This window comes from Lepisosteus platostomus, chromosome 19 (assembly GCF_059453375.1).
Source record: "Lepisosteus platostomus isolate fLepPlt1 chromosome 19, fLepPlt1.hap1, whole genome shotgun sequence".
NCBI lineage: Eukaryota > Metazoa > Chordata > Actinopteri > Semionotiformes > Lepisosteidae > Lepisosteus > Lepisosteus platostomus.
This window is the reverse complement of record NC_142629.1, coordinates 290,466-316,974: the sequence shown is the minus strand read 5'-3', so window position 1 is coordinate 316,974 and position 26,509 is coordinate 290,466. Positions and strand designations below refer to the sequence as shown.

The window sequence follows — 26,509 nt, the reverse complement described above, 5'->3', positions numbered from 1 at the left end:
ATCCTGAACAGGCCATGAGCACACAGCCAGCGAGCGGAGCAGCTTCCCAGAGACACAAGCGGCGGCTGCCGCACAGGCGAGCCCCTGGGGGCGTGTCCCCGCCAGCCAATGGGGAGCGGCCGCAGGCGGGACTGCGCGCAGTCAAGTTTGTTGGAGTCGCAGAGGCGGCCCCGCCTGTAGAACCAGCGGCCCCGACCAATGAAAAGCGGCGCACAGTGTGGGGTGATCTGACGTCACAGCTGTGGCTCTGCGATTACATCACGTAATCCTTGCTGGACGGGCGCAGCTCGTTTTCCAGTTTTTCCGGGGGGTAACTTTTAGCACAGGAGGTTTAACACCCGCTAGGAAAGGACTCCCCAGAACAGATCGATTGCAAATAAAAAATATTTGCTGTTTGTCTTAGTGAGTATGGAGACTTTTACTTTCAATACAAGGAGGGCAGCTCTAAATGAGTTTTAAAGTGTTTGTTAGAGGAAACTCATGCAAACACGGGGAGAACATGCAGACTCCACACAGACAGCACCTTGGGTCTGGAATTGAACGCGGGGGCCCAGAGCTGTGGGGCAGCGATGCTGACCACCCTTTCGAAATGTCCTCCTCTTCCTAACGGAGCAAAGCTTTATTAACTGGTGTTGACCAAGTTCATCAGAGGAGGAACAGCAATGGAATTAGCTTTACAGGGATCACACTGACGTTTTTATTTGGGTTGAGATGTAAGTTTTTTTCAGAGGGACATTTGGCAATTCTGCAAGGGTTAAGTGGCTCATTTTCCAAAGATTCATTAAAACTAAGTTTAAAAAGGACGTAAAAAAAGATCTTCCTTCACCCAAGTTAGCTTACAAGGGTTTAAGCTTCCTACCTAAGCAGCTATGCAATAGTCAGGCAATATTAAGGCCAGGATCAGTTTGCATTTTTAGTTTCTAAGTTTTTCAGTAATCCTTCTGTTCTTTATTCCTAATAAATATTTAAGCTATTTCAACACAAATTAAAGCTGAAAGATTTTGCTGTGGTTGTTCAAGTACTAATTCTACTGTACAATATAATGTCAGTTGTGATGTTTTACATAAAAGTTTACATTTAAAATTTAATTGGCACTATTTTATGGGTTCACAGTTATTTTAAGGTTTCAGATTCCTAGAAATGTGATAGGAAATGTGTTCTTCAGGTAATGCAGTAATTGGAACACCAGCCTACACTTACACAGGTACAGTATTTCCAAGCAAGAACAACAGAGACCGGAATATACAGATCACACTGGTAGTGTTTTATTGGAGTTTAACACATGCAAGAGTTCGTACAGCACAGCGCGAAACTTCGGTAACAGCAGCAGTAAGGACAGGCCATTACACACACATGACAAGACTGTTCTCTCTGGGTCCCTGCTGCCCTAAGGGTAAGCTCAGGTGCAGAACTCAGGAAGCAGGCAGACACCTGACACCTTCAGGTGAGTCAAGACCTTCATCCAGCCACTTTCACTTCCAAGATTCTACCCCCTGACGTCAGGCACAGAACTGTTTTCAGTTACACAGAACATCATTAGGTGCATTAAACAAAATCAGCACAATGTGTTAACTTCCGTGTCAAAAGACATACTGTATTTGCGAAGATGTGTATCAATTTCTCAAAACGTACGTAACTCCCAGGAATCTTGTGCTGTTTCTCTTTTTAACACCACTGGTTAACTCTGCAACACAAACATTTACCAGCAAATGATGAATTCTGTTAAAAAACTGATAGACAAAAATATGCCCAGAGATGTCAGATATTACATTTTAAGGAGAACCAAAGTGATTTGAAGTTTCTCAGAACATCAGCGCACTCTCCAGGCTCAAACTGCGTAGCACAGACCACTAGGCTCAAATAAAAGGAAATAAGCAGTTACACTTCTATATGTCAGTTTAGTCTTGTAGATATCACAGCTCCTCAACTCTGTTGCAAGGTTAAAAGCTAAGGTACATTACTTTTTTCAAATTAAAAAAAAACAAAACAAAATTAGATCCAATAAACTTTGTGGAAGAGTGCGACCCAGCTAGTGCACACAAACATGAAGAGTTATACACATTTAACACAAATACAAGAACCTTTCATTTCTTTCTTTTTAATCTTGTAAAACATTTTCCCTAATGCTGATACTTGCAAAGAATATTAAAAACAATAAATTAATCTTATTAAAAGATTTTCTAATGTTCTAAGTGATTACAGATATAAAGATAAATGTCTCAGCTGCAAGCAACCAGAATGATTTTTATAGAGCTCTCTATAATAAAAGTTAAAATTAGGAACTTTTCTGATAGTGTTATATCTTTTATCTCAGCAAAAATGCATTTACAATACACTGTACAAGAAATTCATGTCTGCAAAGTTAAGAAGCATGTTGGAAAAGAATGAACAGCCCAGGAACTAATTTCTTTCCTGCTTCTGATTTTCATTTATTACAAATGCTACAAGCCTACATGCTACATGTGGCACTACTGCTGCATCTCCACAGTAGCCACAGTCACTATGGCAAAACGCCTGTTCTTCAATACCATGACTGAAGAGTTATGGCCCAAAAAGCTGTGAAAAAGACAGACTGTTCGCTATGTTTAGCACAGCTGTAATGATTATCTACACTAAACCCACAGCCCACCTCAAATCATCGCTTAATGACATTTTCATCTCATTGCTTTTTTACCACCTGATCCGCATTTTGAGTTCTAAGGCTTTTAGCTTGATGTACAATTTCTCTATTTAAGCATTCTTCTCTTAGAACCACAAAACTCAGATACCTCTCCTAAAATACATATTTTACTTTTCATACACTGATAGACCCATGTGTTACTGTGTAAGGGACTACATCTGAGGACGTTTTGATATTGGACACACAGGGCATTTTGTTCAGTACTTTTAATCTTTTTCCCTCAAAGACGTCATTTATGACACAGTTCAAGAAACACTGGTGACACCACCAACTAAGACAGCTTTGCGGTGTTCTCTTATATTAAAATGTATACAGTACATCAATAGCTTATCTTCCACTATCCAATTTAATAGTTCTGTTACAATTAACACACGTTAATAAATAGCTGAAATGCACATCTATTTTAGCATCTTCTCTTATTTCATGCTCAAATAGATCTAACTCTGTGGATAAACATCTACAGTAGAGCACACTGCTTTAATGCTATTTCTTAAGGTTTCCAAGTACATCGGCACAATATCAGTCTGTTATCTAATCAGTATTTCCCAGCTCTGGTATATCCATACTTTGTAAATCCACATATTCCATAAGGACTGAGTCTAGGTGAAAGGTCAGAATGCACTCTGACTCAGTGAAGACAGTACAGTAGGGATGGTCGACCCAGCAGTGATGCAAGTGTGCTTTCAGGCAGTGAAGGGTAAAGCTCATCATTATCACTTATTGCCCATTTCCTAGGTTTCACAGTCCTGCACAGAAAGATACTCTCCTTTGAAACTTTTTGTTAAATCTTCTGCAGAATGGTTAATCTGTCATTTCTCTGCTTCACCCTGGTGTAGAAACCACGCCCCAAGCCTCTGCTTACATCTCCCTGGCTTTCCCATCTAAAAGCATCTCAGGCTGGTTTGTCCTTTCCACTGACATGAATCCACTTTGCACAAAACCTTTAAAAATAGCAGGTCAAGAGTCCAGAAAGAATTACAGATGGTAGTTGTGTAATCTCATCTACGACTACTGAAACACTGCCAACTGACAGGCTTCAAAACAGGGAAAATATTTTTCTTTTAAAAATAATGAATCACATTTATACAAATGTCCCTTTTAAAATTCACACCGAGAAATCCCACAAGACTATTTAATGGGAATAGGCTAGACCCTAATATATAACAAACCCCTTTCAAACTCAATTAGATAAAATATCTGATGCTTTGACACAACTGTTGTCAAACAAAGGAAACTGCCCTGGCTCCTCTTCAGAATTATTTTTCTCTGTGAAAACAAATCTTGTGCTAAATATTTAAGAGTGCATTTAAAACACTGAGGCTGGAGATGTAGGTGCCCTGTGTACCATGGCTTTTCTCAAACTGCATTTGCTGTGGGTTAATGCTGATCAAAGTACATTCCAGTTAGCTGAATTTACTAATACAGTTACAGTATTTACAAATATACACAAAGCGAGGAAAGACCTCATACGCCTTACAGGAAAAAATAACAACAAGAATCATGTTCTGAGAATTCGAAGGTCACTCTACCGGCTTTGCATTCCCTTTTAAAATCCTGCCTGGGGAAAAGTCCTGTGTTGCCCTGAGCAACATCAGACCCAGCTGTGAGAGCACGCTGGCCGAGGGACTGCCGAGGGGGTGGAGGAGTCAGCTGCACACAAGCAGGGCCCTTCAAAAAGGTCGTGTAACGGCCACTCTCTATAACCTTAAGGTTCCCCCGCTGCACATCAGCGGGGTTTGTAGTGCACAGATTAACTGAAGTCCTGTTTCATTCATATGACAGCAAATCAGTGTCTGGGAAATAACACTGCCCGTCTCCACCGTTCAAGAACAGACAGGTAGGCTGTATGTGAAGGACACTGGATAAAACCCTCCAGACGCACATTCTCTTCGTAGAGCTGCCCTGCTCAATACAGTCTTAGACACGAAGGGAAAGAAACTCGAAAAGTAATTAACGGAAACATACACTGGCTACACCGTACCAAAACCAAAAGCAGAATCACCTTAGAAAACCTTCAACATGGGGTAAGTCTCCATATGTAAATAATAACGGCACAATAATAATGATGAATTATCCTCTTCAGGGGCTTATTCACTCAGACTGAAAAAAAAGGTCAAGGAACTAGGTGCAACTAACATTAAAAAAACTCACAGAAGCGATCACTGCAGGTACCTAATCTACCCACCCTCATGCCTTTAATTTTTGGAAAACACACTGGCCAGGTGTTATCTTTCACTGAGGGACTCTGAAGGAGGAGAGACACCTGAATATCCCTCGGTCTCTCTTCCCAGGACTGCTCGGAGGCCCGATTCAGACAACAGGCACAACAAGAAAAATTAAGACAGGTTCTGCAGTTCTATTTTTCTTTTCTGAAATGCGAAAGACAGCTGCAAATGTGTCAGTTTAAACTGTTGGATAAAGTGGGACTGATGGAGCAGCTAACGGGTAGCGATGAAGGGATCATCTCATCATCCGCCTGGGACAGTGTTAGGCGCACTGCTTTCTGGTTGGCAAGGAAACCAGATAAGAGCCTGGCCCGGCGGCGCTGCAGGTTCAAGAACAGGCAGAGGGGAGATGGGGAGATGACAGCGTCCTGGACAGGAGAGGTCACGGGGAAGGGGGGTGGTTCTGTCCATCAGCTCTGCTTGCAAATGGGGCCACAGGAGAGTGAGCAGAGGGGTGGGTTGGTGAGGTGTCACGGCTGGCGGTTACTAGCAGACAGTATCTACAAGGCGAAGAGGGCATCCTCTGACCGCTCGGCTTTCTTCCGACTGCCGCTGGGTGCAGTGGCGGGGGCAACGGGGTCACCACTAGGGGGCGACGGCAGGTTGGGAATCATCTCGGCTGCCTTGGCCCTCTCCTCTAAAAACTTGTCGAACTCTGAAGGTGAATAAAAGAGAGCAAAGTCAAGCCACTGTCCATTCCCTAAAGAATGACAAACATATCTTTAGATTTCTAACTTCCTTTTGTAGCATGCATTTGTAATATGCCAACATAAAAATAGAAAAATGGTACGAAGTGTAAATAAAAATCAACAGAAGGACAGACCACCATTTAAAAAAATGCATTATTATTTAATGTGCTCGTGTGCCACTCTGCTGCAGTATAGCTGATCTCACTGCTCTCGGTGACCTGAGATAAAGATGCTGACCTTCACTCGTCACTCCCTCGTCTGCTTCATCTCCTTTCTGCCCATCAGGAGAGAAAAGAGAAACGGGACAGAGTCACTGGGCAGCCCCTGATGTACCCGCTGCCCCCTCCCCCCCAGCAGCGCCCAGACTAGAGCACTCTGCACCTGAGCAGGGCGGGTCCTGAAAGAGCTGGCAACCCAGCCAGCAGGAGCTCGGTTCCTCTGGGCCCGACACATGAGACACAGATGCCTGGATCTAGGGGAGATAACTCTGGATACAGCGGCGCTGATCCGAGAACTCCCAACGGACACAGACGTGTGCTAACATTCCTTAACGCTCATTTTAAAGGGTCTAGGATTTAATTCACAGGTTTTAACTCTCCCCCTAAAACACCATTCTCCTTGATTAAAAGCTTTAGCATAATCTCTCCTGTTATGCCATTAATTCATCACCATCTCAGTTTTAATATCATTCACTGTTGTGTTGGCCAAACAGTATTTACCTCTTAGTGGTGTGACTAGGTTTTCTGCTTTATCCATTTTCTCACCAACTTCTATATCCAGGTTTTACTTGGTTTTGCTAAAATCAGCTCCAGTTAAAAGAGCAGGACACATGCTTTTAACTCCACTCCAATTTCCTATACAATACATCAATATGTCCCAAATTCGTTCTAAAATATTGGAAAAATTTAATAAATTGTAACAGATTTTAGGTTGTGTCTTGCTGTGACAACTGGTGTTAATTTTAACATACTCACCAGCAGATGCACCAACATTATAAAAGTTCTTCCTGGCAACAGTTCAATTTAAATAATGAGTTTTGTCCTCAGCAGCTCATACTTACATCCATTTATACAACTGAGTATTTTGCTGCAACAATATGGGTGAAATAACTTCCTCAAGGGGACAACAGCAGTGTCTCACCTGGGTCAGTGTAAGAACACAGGGGAAATGTCGTTGCACTGTTTACGACGACATTTATCATATTTTTGCAATTCTGTTTTAGCACCTGAATTAATTCGGCTAGAAGTTTTGAAATCCCAGTTTTCATAGCAGGTTAGTTTCTCCACACCAAAAAAGAAAGCTGTCCAAAGATTTAGAGCTGGCCTACAGACCTGACATGCAAGGTCTACATGTTGCTGTAAACACATCTTTTAGAAGTTTGTTAAGGCAGAAGATCCTTCTTATTCTACCTATACCATTGGAAAACAATGCCTGCAGTGTTCCGAAATGTTGCAAACTGAATTTGCTTTATTTGTTATGGGGAAAAATCACTGACCACACATTTAATGCTTAACTAGCCTTTATTCAGGCCCAGTGTTTGTGATTATACAACATTTTTTTCCACTGGTTATCAATGCTCCACCAGAAGCGGATTTGGAGAGAAAGCACTTGGATTGGATCATGGCCACCTCTGAAACTGGCTGCATGACATTCTCTACTCTGTAAACCAGGTCCAGAAACTTCAGAATGCATGGAAACCAACACCTGGTCCTTTAGTAAGGATACATGAGAGCACCTTTGTCATGCATTATAATTTTTCCTGCATGTCATTTTCATTGTTATTGGGACTGCTTGAAATGCCTCGAAACACAGACTTGTAATGACATCAAGTCTTCTGTAGGGAAACGTAAGCGAGAGATTGTGAGTTATGCTAAAAATCACATGGCCTGACTAATCTATTTTTCAAATAAACTTGTCCAGACCGCCCAGCTTCTTAGGACAGTACTACAGACTTTTCGATCAGGTCCATAACTCAGCTACACAGTTATCATAAACACAGTAAGGCTAAAAATGTATAAAGAGTGCAAACATTCCTCAGCTTTGATGTTTGATTTACAATAGTTACAGACTAAGGATAAAATAAAACATTAAGCTCTCTGTGGCAGGTATTGTCAGCACAACTGCCTTTTACACTAGTCTGTTTGACGGATGCAGTATATGTGACCAGACTCTGCTGGTTATTTCAGTTGTGTTTGTAACAGATTTTAACACTGTGAAACAGAAAAGAGTTCCTGATTTGTCATCTTCCAACAGGCAGGAAAAAATTAAAAACAAAAACGATGTTTTAACACTAAACGAAAGGATAATGGTTGCAAAAAAACAGATGACAGAGAGAAAGAAATCAAGGTAAAGAAATCTCACCACGTCAGTACAGAGCCACTCCTCAATGTCATCCATGACAGAGGACTGCGCAACAGGAATCTATGGAGCAAAGCCAGGGACAAACCAAGGCGGGCAAAGCCGTAAAATACACCCAGAAACAAACAAAAAAAAAACAACTTCAACGTAAATCTGAGAAAAACACACTCGCATTGAAAAAAACAAATCCAAAAATTCAACTCAAAAGGAAACAATGGCAAAAACACACGCATCAACACTCAGCACTGACACGGGGACAAGAAGACACGCCATGACGTCATGCGAGCAGTGGTGAGATATCGGGGCTGGCGCAGCACGCAGCGCCTGGAGAGCACTAGGGCGATCGTGAAGCACGGCGCTCAAGGGCAGAGGGAGCGCTAACTCATTCCTGCACAAAAGCGCAGAGAGCTCAAGGCGTCAGAATCAGAAAGAGCAGCTCTACTGCTGTTGCCTTTCTGCTGCCCTGGAGCTACACCTCCTCCTTTCGCAGCCTCTGCACAGCTCGAGCTCCAGGAGAGCCACTGCAGAAAATCACACGCTCACCCTCTTTGCATCTGTTCTGTTGTAGGAAACGGGGAAAGTCCAGACAGAGGAGACCAAAGCTCCCCAAAGGGTAAAGCCATCACTTAAAAATGACAGGATGATGTATCCTCAATGGAAACACCGCAGATGCACCCTCAGAGCAGAGGACCCGCTTTGGTTTTGAATGCAGAGAGGTTAGCGCTTGCATCGCTCTGCTCAAAGTCATGTCCTTCAAGGTTGTGCATTTGGAGTCCCTCACCAATTAGCCAGATGTTGTGGTATCGGACAGCCTGAGCCGCAGGATGCGAGCCAGCTCCGATGTGCTTGTTTTTCACCCAGGGACACTCTTCTGTTTTCGGGATCAGAGGGATTGTGATGGTGGAGCCTCAGATGTGCTGGCTGAAATGCTGCTAATAGCAGCAGCACAATAATAACCACAGGGACAGGCTAAGTGGGACAGGAGCAAAAGTGCTCAGGGAGGTTCCAGGCCATACAGACACCGGTCACATGGCTGAGTGATTGAAGGAGCTTTCCCACTGTGAATAGTTTTGTCCCGGAGGACTGGGCCAGTCCAGTAAGAGACCGTGCTTCCCATCTGAGCAGGTTTACACTCTCCCCGTAATGCAGCAAGGTCGTTTCAGATAGGGTCACGAGAAGTCCCAGGACAGTACGAACTCTAATGCCTGCGAGTGATATGGAGAGAATCCTCAAATGAAGGTAGGCGATCACTCCCAGTGGAACACAAACGATCAATCAGAGGGCAGTGAAAGCGGGGCTTCCTTAAGAAAAGGGGGCGGGGAGCGGACGGGGCTGGGCTGGAGACGCCTCCACAAATTCCAGGTTCAGAATCAGGATTCAGGACTCAGCCCCATTATTTAACTGCGGGCCTGCATCTAGATACGCCACTGAAAAGGAATAGCACTGGAAACAAGAAATGCTATTATGAATGAATGGCAGGAGGAATAGATATCAAATTGCTGAAAAAAAGACAGGCTATTGTCTGCTCTCTTGGGGAGCTCTCTGCCTCATTGCTAGGAATATACCTCTTCCACACATGGCTGAGGGAGAGTGATAATTACCGTATTATTCAGTCATACAGTTCACATTGACTTACAAACAATCAGGATTACGTTACCAAATGGTTAATTTGTTAGAGTCTTCTACAATCTATGGTTTTAAGTTCAGAGGGGTTAATAAAAATACTAGTTTAAACGATATTAAAAAGGTGTTTGTGGTTAAAGCAGCTCAGGTTTCTAGATTGTTATCAGCGTGGCAGGAGAATCAGAAGAGTTACTGAGCATGAGGTCTGAAGGGCCTGGGTGAAAACACTCATGATGAACTGCATTTCATGAAAACACAAGCCTCCCAGCAGGAACAAGCCTATGCTTTCATTTTTCTAAAAACAAAAATGGCTGTTGGAATGACGTGGCATGGTTCACAACAGTAAAAGGGACGGAGCACAGGGGAGTCATCCTGCGACTGTAAATTCACTCATTTACACTGCTCTGATCAATCAACGCTCCAGCTCCCGGTGTCCTGCAGGGAGTAAATGTGTCTGCAGAGCCCAGCGGTGAGGGTGGAGGGGCTGGATTTCAGTGAGCTGCCAACCTTATTAGTGTTTGCACTGCACAACTGCCTTCAAATATAAAATCAAGAAATGCAACGATTCTCTTAGATATCCAATACTGCTTATTTTAATAAAAAATAGTAGTTACTCAAAAAATTAAATAAATACAGAAAAAGGAGATCACTAGGGCAACTTGTCATCATCCATCCCCTCGGGTACAGATTGGTGTATGACAGTGATCACTCTTGAAGCGAAGGGAACATGAAAACGATAAGTTCTGGACTGAGGAACGATCAAACAGGCTGACACACCCTGCAGAGCTGGAGCTGGGGGCCACTGTTATCCAGCATGTGCTAAAAATACAACAGGTCTGCACACACTGGGCAGTCGGCCGCTCTGCTTCGGAAGGTTCGAGTGTCGCAGCGGGACACGGAGACGGACACAGAGTCAGGGCTAGCTTGGGCCACAATTCGCCCGGGTTTCTCCACCCACTCCCTGCTGCGGCACTCAGCCCCTGCGCCAGGGTTTGCATTCTTCCCAAACCCTTCCCTGGTGAAATCGAGCTGTGTCCTCCCCCCCGGAAAAAGACATTCGAACCGAAATGATGATTCAAAAGTGAAATATTTTGTCCGCTGTCAGGTCTGGCGGACGTTGGCATTGCATCTTCTTTGCCAACACCAAACCAAACCCCACTGAGACACTTCGAGGCTTAGAATTAAATCGTTTGAGTAAGAAGAGAAAGGGGCATCAACAAAAGCTCTCCCTTTTACTGTCTGAGGGGACAGGTTTAGTGGGACAAGGGGGCTGGGGGCACAGGGGAGACAGTGTCTGTGGGGAATGTCAGCGGGGACACTGAGGGACAGTGGTGCTGGTGAAATCCTCACCATTCCTTGGGTAATAAGCCAGCTGTCTATTGGTTCCATGTCTGGGTTACCACCTTTTAACCTCAGCTGAATCAACAACAGAAAATGCCTTATATAAAATAGCAAGAAAAAGAACAGCCCAAGAAGTACAAAAATAAAATAAACACCAAACACCAAAGAGAGACAAACAAAAGGTGGAGAGAAAAACAGAGGCAGAAACTCATCAACAAAATCAAACGTGCATGTCAAACTAGTCTCCTGTCTGATCTGCCTTAACCTCGCAGCTCTTCAGAGCTCAGGGGGGCTCTTATCCAGTTTCTCTCTCTCTTCTGAGGAGTCCATGGAAACTCTGCAATGCTCCTTGTCTCTGTCAGCTAAATACGCATACAACAGACAGGACGCTTGCCAGATGCGACTACAATGACAAGTTAAAAATAGCTGAAACCTGAATTTGGTGGGACTGCACTGACATGTGCTTGTTTCTGATGCCTGCTGTTTGCCCGTGGCAAAGTGCCCATCAGTGCGCCGCCTCTGTGCCCAGAGGAGGAAGTTGGCAGCCTCTGTGTACCCTCAGCGTGTACACAGGCAATCTGCAGCACCTTCCGATGAGAGTCAAGGTTCAGCGACACACTGGCAGGTTGCGCGGTTCAGCTGGATATTTGCTCTGCATAGTTCATTTTAATCAGCCGCGTTTGAGAGCACAGTTCACCTTCAATGAGAGGAACGTTTCTGGAGTGTTTCACTCCAGAAATAAAAGCTGTGATTTTAAACCTACAGCTGCACTAATCGTCACCCTACACCTTCTGCAAAGTGGCAGAGCTCTTATATACCATATCGTGGGTAGACAGCTCATTCGGCAACTATTTTAAATAGTTGTTTGTACATTACACTGATGTTTCGTCATACCTTCTACCCTTATCTACGGCTTTAAATCAAATTATAATCTGCCAGATAATGAAACCACTAATTTCATCTATGATAATTAAAAAAGCAAACATATATATGAATTTTATGTGCATTGCTGTTATTGCCACACCCTGCACCGCGATAGGAAGGAAGGCTTCTGATAGAAACAGCACTTTGTCTTGGAGAGAGAAAGACTGTCCACAGGGCACATTACTGCAATCTCACGAGCCTCTGGGGCAGCAGTGTCGGAGGCTGAAAAAACACTCCCAGGAGGGCAGGGAAGAGCAAAGATCCACTCATGCTGCAGGCTAGCGCAGTCCGTCTTCAGAGGCTGTGAACGAACTCATCACAGAGCACTGCCCATGCTGCCTTGATGTCTTTCACGATATCATCGTTTCCTCAACTCAAGTCAAAGACCTTTGCATCCACACAACCTGCAAGCTGTGTCTGCCAAGTTCAAGGCCGCAGCCACGAGGAAAGGTTAGTCGGAGCTCGAGTGTCTTTCAGTTTGGAGCGGAAGTCAGCGGCACACTGCAAAAGCAGTCCATGCAGAGAGACACATCCAGCACTGAAAGGGACACTATGACTCAGCGCAGCATTCAGGCTGCTGGTCCTACAGCACAGCACCACACTCACTATCAACATGGGAGGAGGGGGTAGAGAAACTACAGTTCCCAGCGTGCTGCGTGTCTTGGTGTACTCACCCCTCCTGTGTTCTGCTGTCTGACATCCAGAGCAGAAGCTAGGCTGCCCAGCGCTTGGGGGTCTTCATACTTTACACTAAGAACAGAAAGATGCTGAATAAGTCTTTCCTCTGGCCTTATTACCACACCAAGGAAGGGGTATGTTGTAATTTATGATTAAATAGAGGGGGCGGCATGGTGGCGCAGTGGTTACTATTGCAGCTGGGATCAATTCTGGACCTGGGGCTCTATCTGCATGGAGTTCGCATGTTCTCCCTGTGTTCGAGTGGGTTAGAAAACTAATAGATGGATTAAATAGAGCAGCTGAATGTCTACAGAAGACATGGTTTAGTCTTCATCTTCAATGACAAAAGTTTGTAGGATCACTACATATGCTTTTGAAAATATACATTCCTACCTCATATTGAGTGCACCCCGCATCACATCCCACTAACTAGTCCGACTAAGAAAACAAAGTGCCAAGATTGAAGGGGATATGAAAGAAAAATCAATTATACATATAACTGCATCACTCATAATTAATAACCACCGCAAGAATATTTTAACAAGAGCTCATGGCATGAACAGAAATTACCCTGCCAAACTGCAGCTGCTGTATACAGATATGCAAGATTTAAGCCTGGTCTTGCTCGTGGGTTTTGAAAGCACATGGAATGGTACCACTTACTTTTTGCGCTGATCCGCCAGGGAGCTGGTGCGCGTCTGTGCAAACATGTCGAACTCATCATGCGGGTTACAGGTGGGAAGCGAGCTCAGGGCGCCAGACACACTGTCCGTACCGATGTCTGGGGAGCATGAGGTGGAGACAGTGACTACAATACGACACACCACACATCAATACAGCACAGCAGACCTGAGTATTTAGAAATCCTTCACACTACATATGAGATGTATTCACACTGTTTAAAGATCTATATATTTTATTTTGGAGCACCAGGTTCATCCCTGCAGTCTCCAGCATGAACACTAGGGGTCTCTGTCATGAGGTGGGTGCCTCCTTGTCAACAAGGGGTAGGTTGGATGGGCCTTCTTGTGCTTCCGGGTCAAAGGTGACCCACTCTTCCCCATTTCCCCACCAGCAGCCATATCACCCTGCAACTCACAACTGGCAACCCACTGAAGCTAAGCAGGTGTGAGCCTGGTCAGTACCTGGATGGGAGACCTCCTGGGAAAAACCAAGGTTGCTGCTGGAAGAGGTGTTAGTGGGGCCAGCAGGGGGCGCTCACCCTGTGGTCCATGTGGGTCCTAATGCCCCAGTATAGTGATGGGGACACTATACTGTAAACAGGCGCCGTCCTTCGGATGAGACGTAAAACCGAGGTCCTGACTCTCTGTGGTCATTAAAAATCCCAGGGTGCTTCTCGAAAAGAGTAGGGGTGTAACCCCGGTGTCCTGGCCAAATTTCCAATTGGCCCTTACCAATCATGGCCTCCTAATAATCCCCTTCTATGAATTGGCTACATTACTCTGCTCTCCTCCCCACTGATAGCTGATGTGTGGTGAGCGTTCTGGCGCACTATGGCTGCCGTCGCATCATCCAGGTGGATGCTGCACATTGGTGGTGGTGGAGGGGAGTCCCCATTACCTGTAAAGCGCTTTGAGTGGAGTGTCCAGAAAAGCGCTATATAAGTGTAAGCAATTATTATTATTATTATTATTATTTAATAAAGAAAGACAAGCAAAGGGGGCAGAACTCACCGAGCCCCGCAAGCTGTGTGGACAGGGAGGTGGGTGTGGAGACGAGGGCAGGGGAAGGCTGGCAGGCTGGGGCAGCAGCACTGACCATTGGACTGACCACAGCGGGCGACCCCGGTCCTAGGTCGATCAGGTTGTCCTCGGTCACTTCACTGAGGACCTGTGGGGGGGGGGGGATCAACGGACAGACAGACAAGAGGGTCACACAGAGACCAGGATGATCATGTCCCGCCCAGAGGCCAGGCTCACAGCGGGTTCACTAATGAGTCCTTCAAAGATTTTGGCTTTTTACTTTTCAGGCTTTGATAATCGACATGGTAATATTCACCATGGGTCATGGTGTTTTTCCTGCCCATGTGAGGAACACCGGAGTATGTTTTTGTTCACAGCACTCTTAGAATTGTTTAGTATCAAAATTAAATACAGAAAATTGTTTGGAAGAACAAAATCTTAAAGCAACTCATGAGTTAAAACTTTGTGAATCTAGGGAATAATGAAATGGCTCCCGATGGTAGGGAAAATACTACAAAAACCAATCAACCCTAAATCCCTGGAGTTGTCTGTACAAGAACTATGGGTGTACTTACAAACTGCTGCAGGACAAACACTACTTCTTACCCATCAACACTGTGGGTTAAAGCGAATAGACTGTCATCTAAGGACCCAATATGATGGTGGAAGACTGACTGGATCAGCAAATCCCAATTTCTTGTCATTTCAAAGATTTCCAACACTGTGCCCACCCTAGAAGAATGTTTTAGGATTCAGGGTATTCTAAAAACCATCGCAGATTGAGCCTTTTTCTAGATATATATTTTTTCTGAACAGCAGACAGACTAGAATCAAACATACAGTCATGAAGTATATTGTGGCACCACAGTCCCATAGGAATAGAGAGCATGACATCAGACTGCGCTCATCTTTGCTGGAGTTTTTCCCACATACAGGACAGAGGCTACTGCTGTCTAGAGCCGTAAGGCTCCCTGCATGAACTAAACAAAACAGAAGCCTTCATCGAACCCCAGGGACTACAAGGAGTTTGTTACACAATCGTGTTGTTGACAAGATCCATCAAAACCTTGCCTGTAATACTTCTACTTCATACTGGCACTACTGCACCTACTGTACCATCACCACTAGCAACACCAGCACTTCTGCCAGCACTACAGGAGCAGCACTCTCCTCCCGAGAGCGCGTGCGCAGCTGGGACACCAGCACACACAAAGCAGCTGGGGTCCAGTGCAGCCAGTCACACTGCTGGCTTCCTTTCAAGGGATCATGGGGGTGAGGAAAGGGCGAGTTTCTCCGATGAGACATCAGTGCAGTAGTGCACCACAGCTCCAAAAGCCCTTCTACGGTCAGGAAAGAGACCTGAAGCCAGATTCGGTGCCGGGAGCCCAGCGGCTGCGTGTACGTGGAGGAGGAGTTAAAGAGCTGCGGGTGGGTAATGGCGTCTACTGCAGGGCTAAGAGTGGAGCAGGGGAGGGAGGGGCAGCATCCTCGCACTGGACAGGGAGGGGGGCTCCTACTGTTAGTGCTGTTGTTCAGGATACGAGTCAAAACATGCCATATGGTCCAGAAATGAGATGGAAAATGACGGCCATATGTTACCAGTCATGTTTCGACATTCTCCCATGTGACCGTTCTTAATTAAAGAATTAAATACAAGCGTGTCTCTTTCATACTTGCCTGCCTCAGCTAGCCATAATGAAAAACAAAAAAAACAGAAAAATGTAAATAATATATGTGCTGTGTCCTAACTATGTCCTAGGTTTATCAAAAGGCATGCATGACTGAAAACAAATACAAAAGAAATTGTACCCATGCTTGGCTGAAGATTATATTTAAAATTTGAGCTATACATCCAAAAATATCCTTAAACTTTGCTTTTATGCAGAAATCCACTAATACGGATCAAATACAGTAAAAATTACATATATTAAAAAATATATTTTGCACACATATATATAGCAACTACTACACAGCCAGTCAGAAATCAGGAGTCCCAAATTCTGGTCCTGGAGAGCTGGATGGTCTGCAGTCTCTTTAAGGCACCAGTACCTGAAGATCTAGGCAAGGCTGTTCAACTGGTTCCATCAAGCCAATCATTAATTCGGATTCATTAATGCTGAGTGAGGTTATTGTGAGTCCAGCTGGACTGCAAACATGCAGACACACCAGCCCTTCCAGGCGAGGGAAAGAGGGTCTCTGGATTAACTGAAAGCAAGACAGAAGTGAAGCTGGTCAGATGAAGCAAACTCCCGGGTCTGTCATGGTGTTAAAGTTCCCCTCCTCCACAGGGGTCTGTCACCCCGACACGCTGCTTCTCACTCACCCCATTGTTGGCGCCCTGAGCCGCTCGGCCAGACCGATACCTTTCATACCTGTCAAAAGAAAAGGGTCAGGGTTAGAAACGTTTCCTCTTTTCTCTTTTCAGCATGGAGTAAGCCTATCACTTGTTCCAAAAGAACAGGAGACCCACACGCGTCACGGGACACCTGACGGGACCCGTCGCTCCGACACCCAGCCTCGCCAGCAGCGGTGCACAGGGACACGAGCAGCCACGGCCACCGTGCAGGTGGCAACGTGCACATCTTCTGCAAAAACCTGAGGTTTGTGTGGAGCAGTAAAAATAATGGAAGAGCAGGGTGGGTCAAGTGGCTTTGTCTCAGATGAAGTGAGGTTCTTCTACAGCCCAGCCTGCTGCACCCACACGCAGCTCCCTCCCAGAGTCCCGGAGGCGGGACGCAGAAAGAGAGGGGGGCCTGGCTGCAGCACGCACCGCTCGTATCGCAGGAAGATGTTGTTGAGGTCGTCGTTGACGTGCAGCAGCTCCTCGGTCACCTCCTCGTTGGAGACGCGGGAGATGAGCTCCACGATCCGCTGCTGCATGGCGCGACATGTGCGGTTCAGCTCCTGGGAGGGAGAGATGAGGGGCGGGAGTTACAGGGGACTCGCGTGGCACCTCCTACACCACACACAATCTTCTGCAGCACCCCACAGGGGCACACATCTGACCCCAACGCCCCGCAGGGGCACACATCTGACCCCAACGCCCCACAGGGGCACACATCTGACCCCAACGCCCCGCAGGGGCACACATCTGACCCCAATGCCTCGCAGGGGCACACATCTGACCCCAATGCCCCACAGGGGCACACATCTGACCCCAACGCCCCGCAGGGGCACACATCTGACCCCAATGCCCCGCAGGGGCACACATCTGACCCCAATGCCCCGCAGGGGCACACATCTGACCCCAATGCCTCGCAGGGGCACACATCTGACCCCAATGCCCCGCAGGGGCACACATCTGACCCCAATGCCTCGCAGGGGCACACATCTGACCCCAACGCCCTGCAGGGGCACACATCTGACCCCAACGCCCTGCAGGGGTACACAACTGGCCCCAACGCCCGACCCGGCTGATGGCAGCCTTCACATTCGCCCAGTGCTGGCTCAAGGATTGTGGCAGTGAGGGATTCCAGAGTGTAGGGCATGACCTCTACTGTCTAAGGCATGTCCAACGTACTCCTTTTGTGCATTAAAGCAGGGCTCCAATCATTCATCCACGAGCCTTAAAAATGCTATGACCAGCTGTTTCCCTTCATTAGAGTTGATAAATACAATTAAGAAAAAATAACATGGCTCCTAGGATTTTATTTTTTGTGTTAAGGGGCTCTGAATGACAGCAGAATCAGTCTGATACCTTCTGTGGCTTCCATCACTGATCAGCTGCTGTATCAGACAGCGCCCTCTGGTGGACTTAGCTGTATCAACATCTTGAAATTGTTCAGAGGAAATCTTTCTTCTGACCTGGAGGAGCTCGTGGTCTGAGGGGTCCTCCTGTCCGGGCACCATCTCCGTCAGCATCTCTGACATCACTTTGGTGTTCCCACGTACGATATCCAGCTCGCTGCGCAGTCGGGCAATCTGAACAGGAGCACAGAACCACACTTTGAAGAGAAATGCAGCAGGGAGATCACTCTTGCAATCCTCCATTACACTCCAAAGAAGCACATTGTCTAGAAAATGTGTGAACCTATCGCTTCTTTTAACCTATGGTGCCAGAATCCTCAGAATCACACATGTGGTATAAACATAAAACCCAGTCACTGAAGCAAGCCTTTCAACATTTTAATGATGGCAATTTTGCCTTAACTGTGTTTTTGTAAAATAAAACACAGCAACACAGCATAAATAAAATAAAACACAGCATCAGCAGGATCAATAACTTATTGCTGCCTCCCCACCCAAGTGAAGTAGATGTTGACAAGAGACCAACAGGACCTCCGTCACAGAGATCTCTTGGCATTGGACACGACAGCCGGCAGAGCAAGTCGGTTTGGAAGACAAACTAGACAGAAAGACAGAGGGGGTGACAGATGGACAGAAGGAGGAGGAGATGTGCAGAAAGACAGATTCTGAGATGGTTAGACTGAGATAATAGTCCCGAGTCACTCAGTCTCAGTGTAGAAAGTTACAGGGATAAGACGGGACTTGTGCTTCCCATTCAGCTGCCCCCGTGCAGCGGTACGAGGAAGGGGCGTACCTGTTCGGAGTTGGCAGTGATGGGCCCCGACACCTGCAGGCTGGGGACCTGCGGCGAGGAGTAGCTGGGGGGCAGGGTGCCGGAGAAAGGCGGGGCGCTGCCCGCGCGCGGCTGGGACTGAGCCTTGTGCATATGAGTGGCAGGGTCCACCTCAGGCACACTCTGCAAAGCGCACAACTTTAAATTAAAAGACACGGGTTACCTTGACCGAAATGCTCGGGCCAAACAGGACAGACATCAAAAACTTCGACTGTGTTTCACATCTCTTGAGTTAAGCTCATTTATAATTCTCTTAGTATCTGTTATTATTATTGAATGCAGAATAAGCAATGCCTAGTTTTATTTTTTGCTCCACAATGAAGCCATGCATGTAGAAGTTTGTGAATATCATCAGTTCTGTTGTGATCATGTGAACATGCTGAAATCTACTGCAAAGTGTGAGTGTATTTTTTGCTGTACTGGTACAGCTCGAGTCATCACATGTCCACCAGAAGCACAGGGCTTGAATGGACAGGGCTTGTGAAATCACACTCTGGAAGCTCAGTGCAACGTGCATTACAACACGTTATGGTCCTGCAAGGAAGTTGTTGTACGTGCGTTCCAACAATGACAGCGATCACGGTTACAAAATACTTTTTTAAAAGGCAAACAAGAGAGCAAGAACATTTATTGTTTCTCTTGCAAAAGTCTGTTTGCAGATTCTAGACTATGGAGCTGAACAAGCTCTTCTGGTCCAACCCGGTTTATTACACAATATTTCAGAAATACACCAATAAAATCTATGGTTACAAACTCTTTATGCAAGTATAGGGGTTAAAGAGGATAATCTTTACTTGCAGCAGATTTGAATCTGTAAGATGCCGATGTCTGACTCCTAAGTAAAGACACTGAAGTGCCAGTGAAGAGGAGGGTGTGTCTCACCCGCTGCGGCGTGTGGATGGGAGAGAGAGCGTCCAGGTCAGCCATGGGAAACTCAATCCCTTTCCTCTTCAGCTCCTCGTAAATATGGACCACTCCCGTCAGGTCCGGACTGCTCCTGAAGGCATCAGCCCAGGCCTGCGCAGACAGAGAACGCTGTCAGCTCTGGACTGCTCCTGAAGGCATCAGCCCAGGCTTGCATGGGGACACCTGTTAAAGGGGAATGTCTCTGTCCCAGATGAAGAGCCCAGATCTGGAGATCTGAACTTGTGACGGTGGACTTGGAAGAGGCTGCTCTATTGTCATGTGGAATCCAGCCACAGGAAGGCCGGCCACGCACACACACTTCCCTCGACTGCGTGTGAACAGTTTCAGATGGGGAGTGCCAGTGAGAAGGAGAGTTTTGAGGGAGCTGATGCATAGCCAGATTTTGGGATTTGGACAGAAAAATACCACAAAACAAAGAGAACACAAAGTATGGCATGATAAAATTTAAAAACAGACACAAACATGACCTAACAGCCTTTAAATGTCAAGTGCATCAGACGGTACCTTCTTCTGTAGAATGTTACACCTTTAACTAGTACTCCATTGAGAAAAAACATTAAATTATAAAAAATGCCCATTGAGAGTCTTTCACATCTGTTGCCAGACTTTCTCTTCCTGAATTAATAGCATTTTCTGGAGGTTTCTGGGGATATTTGTGGGAAAACTGAGCCTGCGTTTAACAAAAGAAAGATTTTAATTAGAACTCAAAGCTGTGCATAACATCAATGCAAAAAAAATGTTTTATTCATTTAATGATTTTATTAAACTTTTTAAAAATATCTACAGTATATCGTCATATGTCCTGGATTCAGTAGTCTGAGTAGTCTCAGAGTTCTTGAGAATTTCCTATAGTTTCCAGCACAGAAGCACACCTGTCACCTGAGCTAGTCCCAGTAATCAGAGACGATCACAGTGCTCCTGGCTGCAGTCCGCAAGAGATAAAGCACACTGATGATGGCAACTCCAGCCACAAAGCTACAGATATCCTGCATCACAATGCTCTTTCTGAACAGAGCTAAGCCAGAATTCTTACCTGTTACACATTCTCAAAACAAACACATCGTGACACCTGCAGTCCACAAGCCATCTAACCCACACCCTGGCCCTTCAAGTGCACACGGCCATCTTTTAACTCCACTGTGATCCGAGCAGCAACACTCTACAGTATGAACAGTAAATGATCACCTAGGCCTACTGCCTTCATCGAAGCATCAACATCACAGTTCCCCTCCACTCAGACCAAGAGGGTGAGACCACTGCCTTTCTTCCTCCCACACAACTCCCAAGTGTGTGGCAGCACAACCGGACATACTTGACATTACTGACAGTGGAGGCGTTGAACAGATCCTCAGACTGTGCATGTGTGTGTGGCAGTATTGGGTGACTGGAGTTATTAGGCAGTGTGAGAATGCAGCGGATGCAGATGGAGTCTTAACTGATGATGTTGTACTGCTGAAAAGAGCCTATTATCCATCCATCTCCTCAGGTGAAAGGATGACATATGAAGTTAAACGCAGCAAAGTAAGATGCTTCTTGACAAGGACTTTGCACACAGTGAAAGGTATTTTAACATTTAAACTGGCAACGTTCTGCACCTGAATCAAGGCCAGCACTTTGTCCTGCACTATAGTCGGAGGATTGCTTTTAGGGGAGATGATTTTAACCAGGACTCCATCAATGAAATCCCGGTTGGCTACCAGAACATGAAAACGATGGCCACAATTCTTCACACACGTTTCCAGGACCTGCAAGAACAGACAGAAGTGAACACATCAGAAATGGAATTACAGGTTTCACAACAGCGACGGGTTTTACCCAAGACAAGATTGGATTGTAGTTAAGGGATTTAAAATGGAATCACTTGCACAAGACTATCTGTATGCAGCTTCTAAAAGTGCTCAGATCAGTAAATTGACTGCCCTCCAGATTGTTATCATGTCTAACAGAGAACAGTTGACTTTGGCATTAATAAGACCTGAATTTTTCTCCAGCAGTAAAACAGGGACCTGCTATCTGAAGTACACAAAGCTCTTAGCAACCAAGTGCAAACCAGAATGATAATATTTACAAACAGGCAATGAAAAAAATATTAAGAACATAACCTCCTTAATGAGCCCTGACAACTCCAGTCAAGCTTACGCAATCTGGCCTCCTGTTACAGTAGGGAGAGCAATGCTAATCAGTCAAGACTGTGTGCAAACAGAAGGCCATTCATTTAGCACAGAATTCATTTGCAGGAACAAATTAGATCCACATGATTTCAGCAGAAGATGCACAGACAATGTGCAAAGGAAGTGACTGCACAAAGAAAGCTGCTGTGCAACTTGCAGAGGCAGAGAGAAACAGAAACTCAAACAATTTAAACAGAGCAGTTTATTCTTCCGCAATTCCCTGGTATTTAGCTACTTTTTGCTCAACCGGTTGTATGCTGGTCATCATGCTATCTATTCCTTCAATGCCACCGAAAAGGCTGCAAAGGAACATTCAAAGGATATAATGCACAGAGCCATTCAAGACATCAAACGCACAGGCATTCACACAAGACAGAAGTAGAATCCTAAATATGGTCTGATTCTTTCTAGCTGATGTCTGAAGGACTCCAGGCTAAACTATCCAACAAAACAGTAAGAGAGCTCTTCCTAGCCACTTCTGGGGAACTAGCTGTAGCTCTGCCAATCCTCTAAACCAGCTCATATTGAGAATGTCTGCTCTAAAGCAACAATCATGTGATGACACGTACCAAAAATCCTCCTCTTAAGAGTTAAGAGGAAGCCTTTCACAAAGGCTATTAAAATCATATACTAAATTACAAAGGAAACAAATCCCTTTCTTTATACATGTATGTTTTTAGAAAAATTAAGTTGTGTAATCCTGGATAATGATTAATTGATATTGGCATTATTTCGATTGAAGCATCATCTACTGAGATACACTCCAATAACAATAATAGACCACCTGATGAGCGAGAGGTGATATAACCCCTTGAATATCAAGCCATGAGAAAATCAAGAAAGAAAAACACAGAAAGGAACCAACATGCCCCACTTATCAAGAAAATGTGCGATAGCTTTGTGCTTTTGGTATGTTAACATTTGAACTAAGTCACATGAGTGAGTTATAAGGAGTACAGCTGATCATAAACTGCAGTTTGTGTTTTGATAGGGAATACTGACAATCAGAGAACTGTAACTAGTACAAGTATGCAAAAATCAGTTCTGTAGTCTTAAAAAAGGAGTCTGTAAAACAAAGTATGAATGAAGGAAAATAAACTAGCAGTGAATGCAGGGCAGTTATATGGCCTGCAGGCGTCAGGCGATAGTGCAGATTTGTAGGATCAACAAATACTGATGAGTCAGGACAAATCACACAACATCACTGTGCAGTTGTTGGAGATGATTAACTACATTCGCCAATAGAGCTGGTGAGCAAAGCTGTGATGAGAACAGGCCATTATGCCCGACGGACCTCTGTTTACCCTGAAACAGTATCAAGACAAGTTCTGAAACACCCCTGCACACTGCTGTCCTGCACGTGCCATTTAATCTCTGCGCAAAAGAAAACACCTGTGCAGTGCCAGCTCTGAAGGCGACGGAGGGGGTGTCCCCATTTTCTGCTGGTTGTGATGTAAAGGCAGGGCTGCAGCTTCCTGCCACAGCAGACGCACTTACTGTCAGCGCGAGCATCACCTCCCTGTAGTTCCTGTTTCCATTCAGCCTCTTCCTCAGGGCCCGGATGGCATCCCTCGGGCTACCAAGACAAAAGATGACAGATCAATTCCCACAGTTCCAGCTGGGGTTGTGAAGCACAAGCCGGTCCCTATAGAGAAAGAGCAGTCCTGAAACACCCTGCTGGTCTCATCAAACAGGTCTAGATTTCATTTATTTTTTAATAATCTACCTGCAGACACCATTTCATCACAAACAGCCCCTTGGAACGAAATGGGCTGACGCCAGGTCTCTGGAAGATTGTTAAAAACACGGCTGTACCACAGTGTTTAATATTGCCAAGATCTCATGACCGTCGGGTTCTAGGACTGGTTTAGTCAGCCGAATGTCAGTGGACAACCCTCAGCCAAGTATAATTTTGAGAAAACCCGCAGCACAATATTGGTGTGCATTAATTATTAACTGCCTCAGCGTTGTGTACTTATGGCAGCTCTGCAAAAAGCCTTATCTTAATGGGAAAAAGCATTATCTGTCCAGGCCCATTACACTGAGCCCATCCTGTGGCAAGCTTCATATTGACTTACGGCTGAGTCACGGTTCCCACCCACCCCACACAGACAGCACACCCAGGCCGTCACTAAGTCCCGATCCAGTTCCCCTAGCAATTCCCCGGCTTCCCCCGGGCCCTCCGCTCAAGCACGGGGAAGAGGGGGTTCGTCTCCCGCTTCAGGCAAAGGGTTCGGCGAAAGGGGAGGGAGCTGACGAGCAGTAAAGCAGCCAGACTGCTCCTCCTCCCGCGACTCCACCCCTTCCCCTCGCTCCCCGCGAGCCGCCTCGGACCGGCGCCCGGCCGCGAAGCGCAGGACTGGTGCTGCAGCAGGGCGACAGACAGGTGGACAAGTAAACTGTTTCCACGGTGAATCTGCACCCGTCAGTGTGGTGCAAGGATGCCGACATGCCTGGACTGACCACCGCTGAGCCCAGAAGCCATACATCACTTTTTCCAGGCCTGCGGTAAGGAAAGGATTCCCACTATCCTACTGAGATAGGTCCCCTTTCTCCTTGAATGAAACTGATCTGCCCTGAGGGATTGAGCAGCACAAAAGATTGACCAAGGCCACTGAAGGTGAGAGTCTCATCTATTTATTGTATTTACTTGATCTACCTGTACGCCATAACTTCTAATATATTATCTCCCTGTTTCTCCCACATGAAACAGTATCTGAAAAAGTACAACAGGAATGCTGTTTAAGAATTCTGGAAAGGGTGGTCATTTTAGGAATGAGCTACGCAGGAATAGGGCAGGAAATCCAACAACGGAGATCCTGCAAACAAACAGACAAACGTGGAGGTCAACCCAGCTCTTGAAAGCAAGATCCCTTTTGTGCTGTGCAGAGCTCCTGTCATGCAGGAACTTTAATCGAGGCACGACTGCAGAGGGGCAGTGGTGTGATCTGTCATGGGACTGACGCGAATGCGAATGCCTGCCTGGACAAGCCGCGCTGCAGAGACAAGCCCAGTCCCCTTCACACCCACAGCCAACAGGTTCTCCAGCTTTACCACACATCCGTTCTGGTGCCTTTTCCAAGACATGCCGTGGGATAGCTCCCGCCTCTACCCTTCTCAAAATCCAAACAATGTGAATAAAAGGAAATATTCTTCAACATGAAAGATACAATCCCTGAGATTGCACCAAGACCAAAACTCCCTTCAGAAATCCACTCAACAGCTTTTTTAAATAATAATAAATCCTTACACTTATGTAGCATTTTTCTGGAAACTCCACTCAAATCACTGAGAACTTTGTGCAAGATATTACAAATTATTTTTCTCCCCAAAATGTGATGCAAATGTCATTAGCCTTAAGAGCCTTGGTATGTTTTAACCTTCTTTGGAGGGTTTGAAATGTCTCTGTTGGCATATATCTGACAGAAGAGAGATGTGGTAACAATTTAATATAGCAGCAGAGGAAGATCTTCCCGAATGGCATTTCTAAAAAGCATAAGTCTTCTTTCTATTTGCGAAATGATTTTTCAGACTTCCTCAAGGCATTCGGGACTTCAGCCATTAAATCAGGAAATTGAAAGGGTATAAATAGATTATCCTGCAAGTTCCCTGGGTCTAGTCTTAATCTATAACATTTCGGAATAAGACGGGTCTCAGAGGTGCACCAGTTTAGCACATCTTCCAGAGCGGGTCTCCGACAGCGACGTCATCTGTTTGCCTACGCATGGTTAGAGTAGGAAGCTGCAGGAGCTGCATGTGAAGCCTTCTGCGAGTGTGTGCAGAGAGACTCTGTCCTCCACGTCAGTTGTGTGTCTGCTGTGCAAGAGCTGCTGTCTGTGTGCCTGCGCAGGCGTTCGCATGGGGCCACAGGTGTAATGGTGTGACATGCGCCGAAACCAGGAAGCAGCGTGCGTGTTAGTGCACGAGTGAGGCATCCATGACTCGATAACTCCCAGGTGCTCACCCTTCCTCTGTCTCATTGATGATGTCGCAGATCTCCATGTTCAAGGTCCAGTCTTCGCTCTGCAGGGAGCCATCTGTGGCCTTTTCTAGAAGAAAAGAAGAGCAAACATCCTTGTTGAGCAAGAAGATACGCTACTGAGTTCTTACACTTGGATGGTTTTAACTGAAGGCCACTGTCTAGTGTAAACAAATGGACTTGTTCCCTCCTGAGCCACTGCTAGTGCCCAATATACAGATTATTTGTTTCCTTCAATGAAAACAAGGCAACAGTTTTGCTTCTATTTTGTTTTACAATGACAGTATTTTAAAAATAAATACATCTTTATCTTCTTCCCATCACATGTCAGAAGTACTGCCTTGTCTCTAGCGGTGCTGAAAAAGGCATTCAGTCCCATGCAGGGCAGTCTGTCCACCGTCACTCGGATCTGCCCGCAGTTAAATTTAGCAAGGCGAACTGCCTGGGCTCGGCATTGTTGTGCCAGCTGCTCTTGTCCAGCTGTGCTCACGTGGGCCTGCAGCTGGGACCGTGAGCTCTTCCCCTCTCTGAGCTCTGGACCATCGATCTCCCACGGGAGGCATGCAGCCCTCCCCACACTGCAGTTTAATTCTGCAGGCAGTACTGAAGGAACACGACAGTGTGCCCTTTAA

The 26,509-nt window shown here is 45.8% G+C and overlaps 1 protein-coding gene across 6 annotated transcripts in view; it reads right to left on the bottom strand.

Annotated features, from left to right (window-relative positions):
- Window positions 1-1,243: 1,243 nt before the first annotated feature.
- The window catches only part of LOC148644744 (TOM1-like protein 2), a 32,424-nt gene continuing 7,158 nt past the window's right edge, over window positions 1,244-26,509 (bottom strand). Inside the window, exons 2-16 of one of the 6 annotated variants that reach the window (XM_088612759.1) lie at window positions 25,863-25,947; window positions 23,396-23,474; window positions 21,323-21,472; window positions 19,683-19,817; window positions 18,762-18,938; window positions 18,026-18,142; window positions 16,992-17,125; window positions 16,545-16,593; window positions 14,213-14,369; window positions 13,182-13,299; window positions 12,515-12,590; window positions 10,926-10,991; window positions 7,956-8,015; window positions 5,832-5,868; window positions 1,244-5,560 (exon numbers count right to left, since the gene is read on the bottom strand). In XM_088612759.1, the coding sequence (XP_088468885.1) occupies window positions 5,406-5,560; window positions 5,832-5,868; window positions 7,956-8,015; window positions 10,926-10,991; window positions 12,515-12,590; window positions 13,182-13,299; window positions 14,213-14,369; window positions 16,545-16,593; window positions 16,992-17,125; window positions 18,026-18,142; window positions 18,762-18,938; window positions 19,683-19,817; window positions 21,323-21,472; window positions 23,396-23,474; window positions 25,863-25,947 (1,595 nt within the window). In that variant the 3' untranslated portion in view covers window positions 1,244-5,405. The remainder of the gene's footprint in view (window positions 5,561-5,831; window positions 5,869-7,955; window positions 8,016-10,925; window positions 10,992-12,514; window positions 12,591-13,181; window positions 13,300-14,212; window positions 14,370-16,544; window positions 16,594-16,991; window positions 17,126-18,025; window positions 18,143-18,761; window positions 18,939-19,682; window positions 19,818-21,322; window positions 21,473-23,395; window positions 23,475-25,862; window positions 25,948-26,509) is intronic. The other 5 variants (XM_088612760.1, XM_088612761.1, XM_088612762.1 and 2 more) reach the window with 5 other exon arrangements.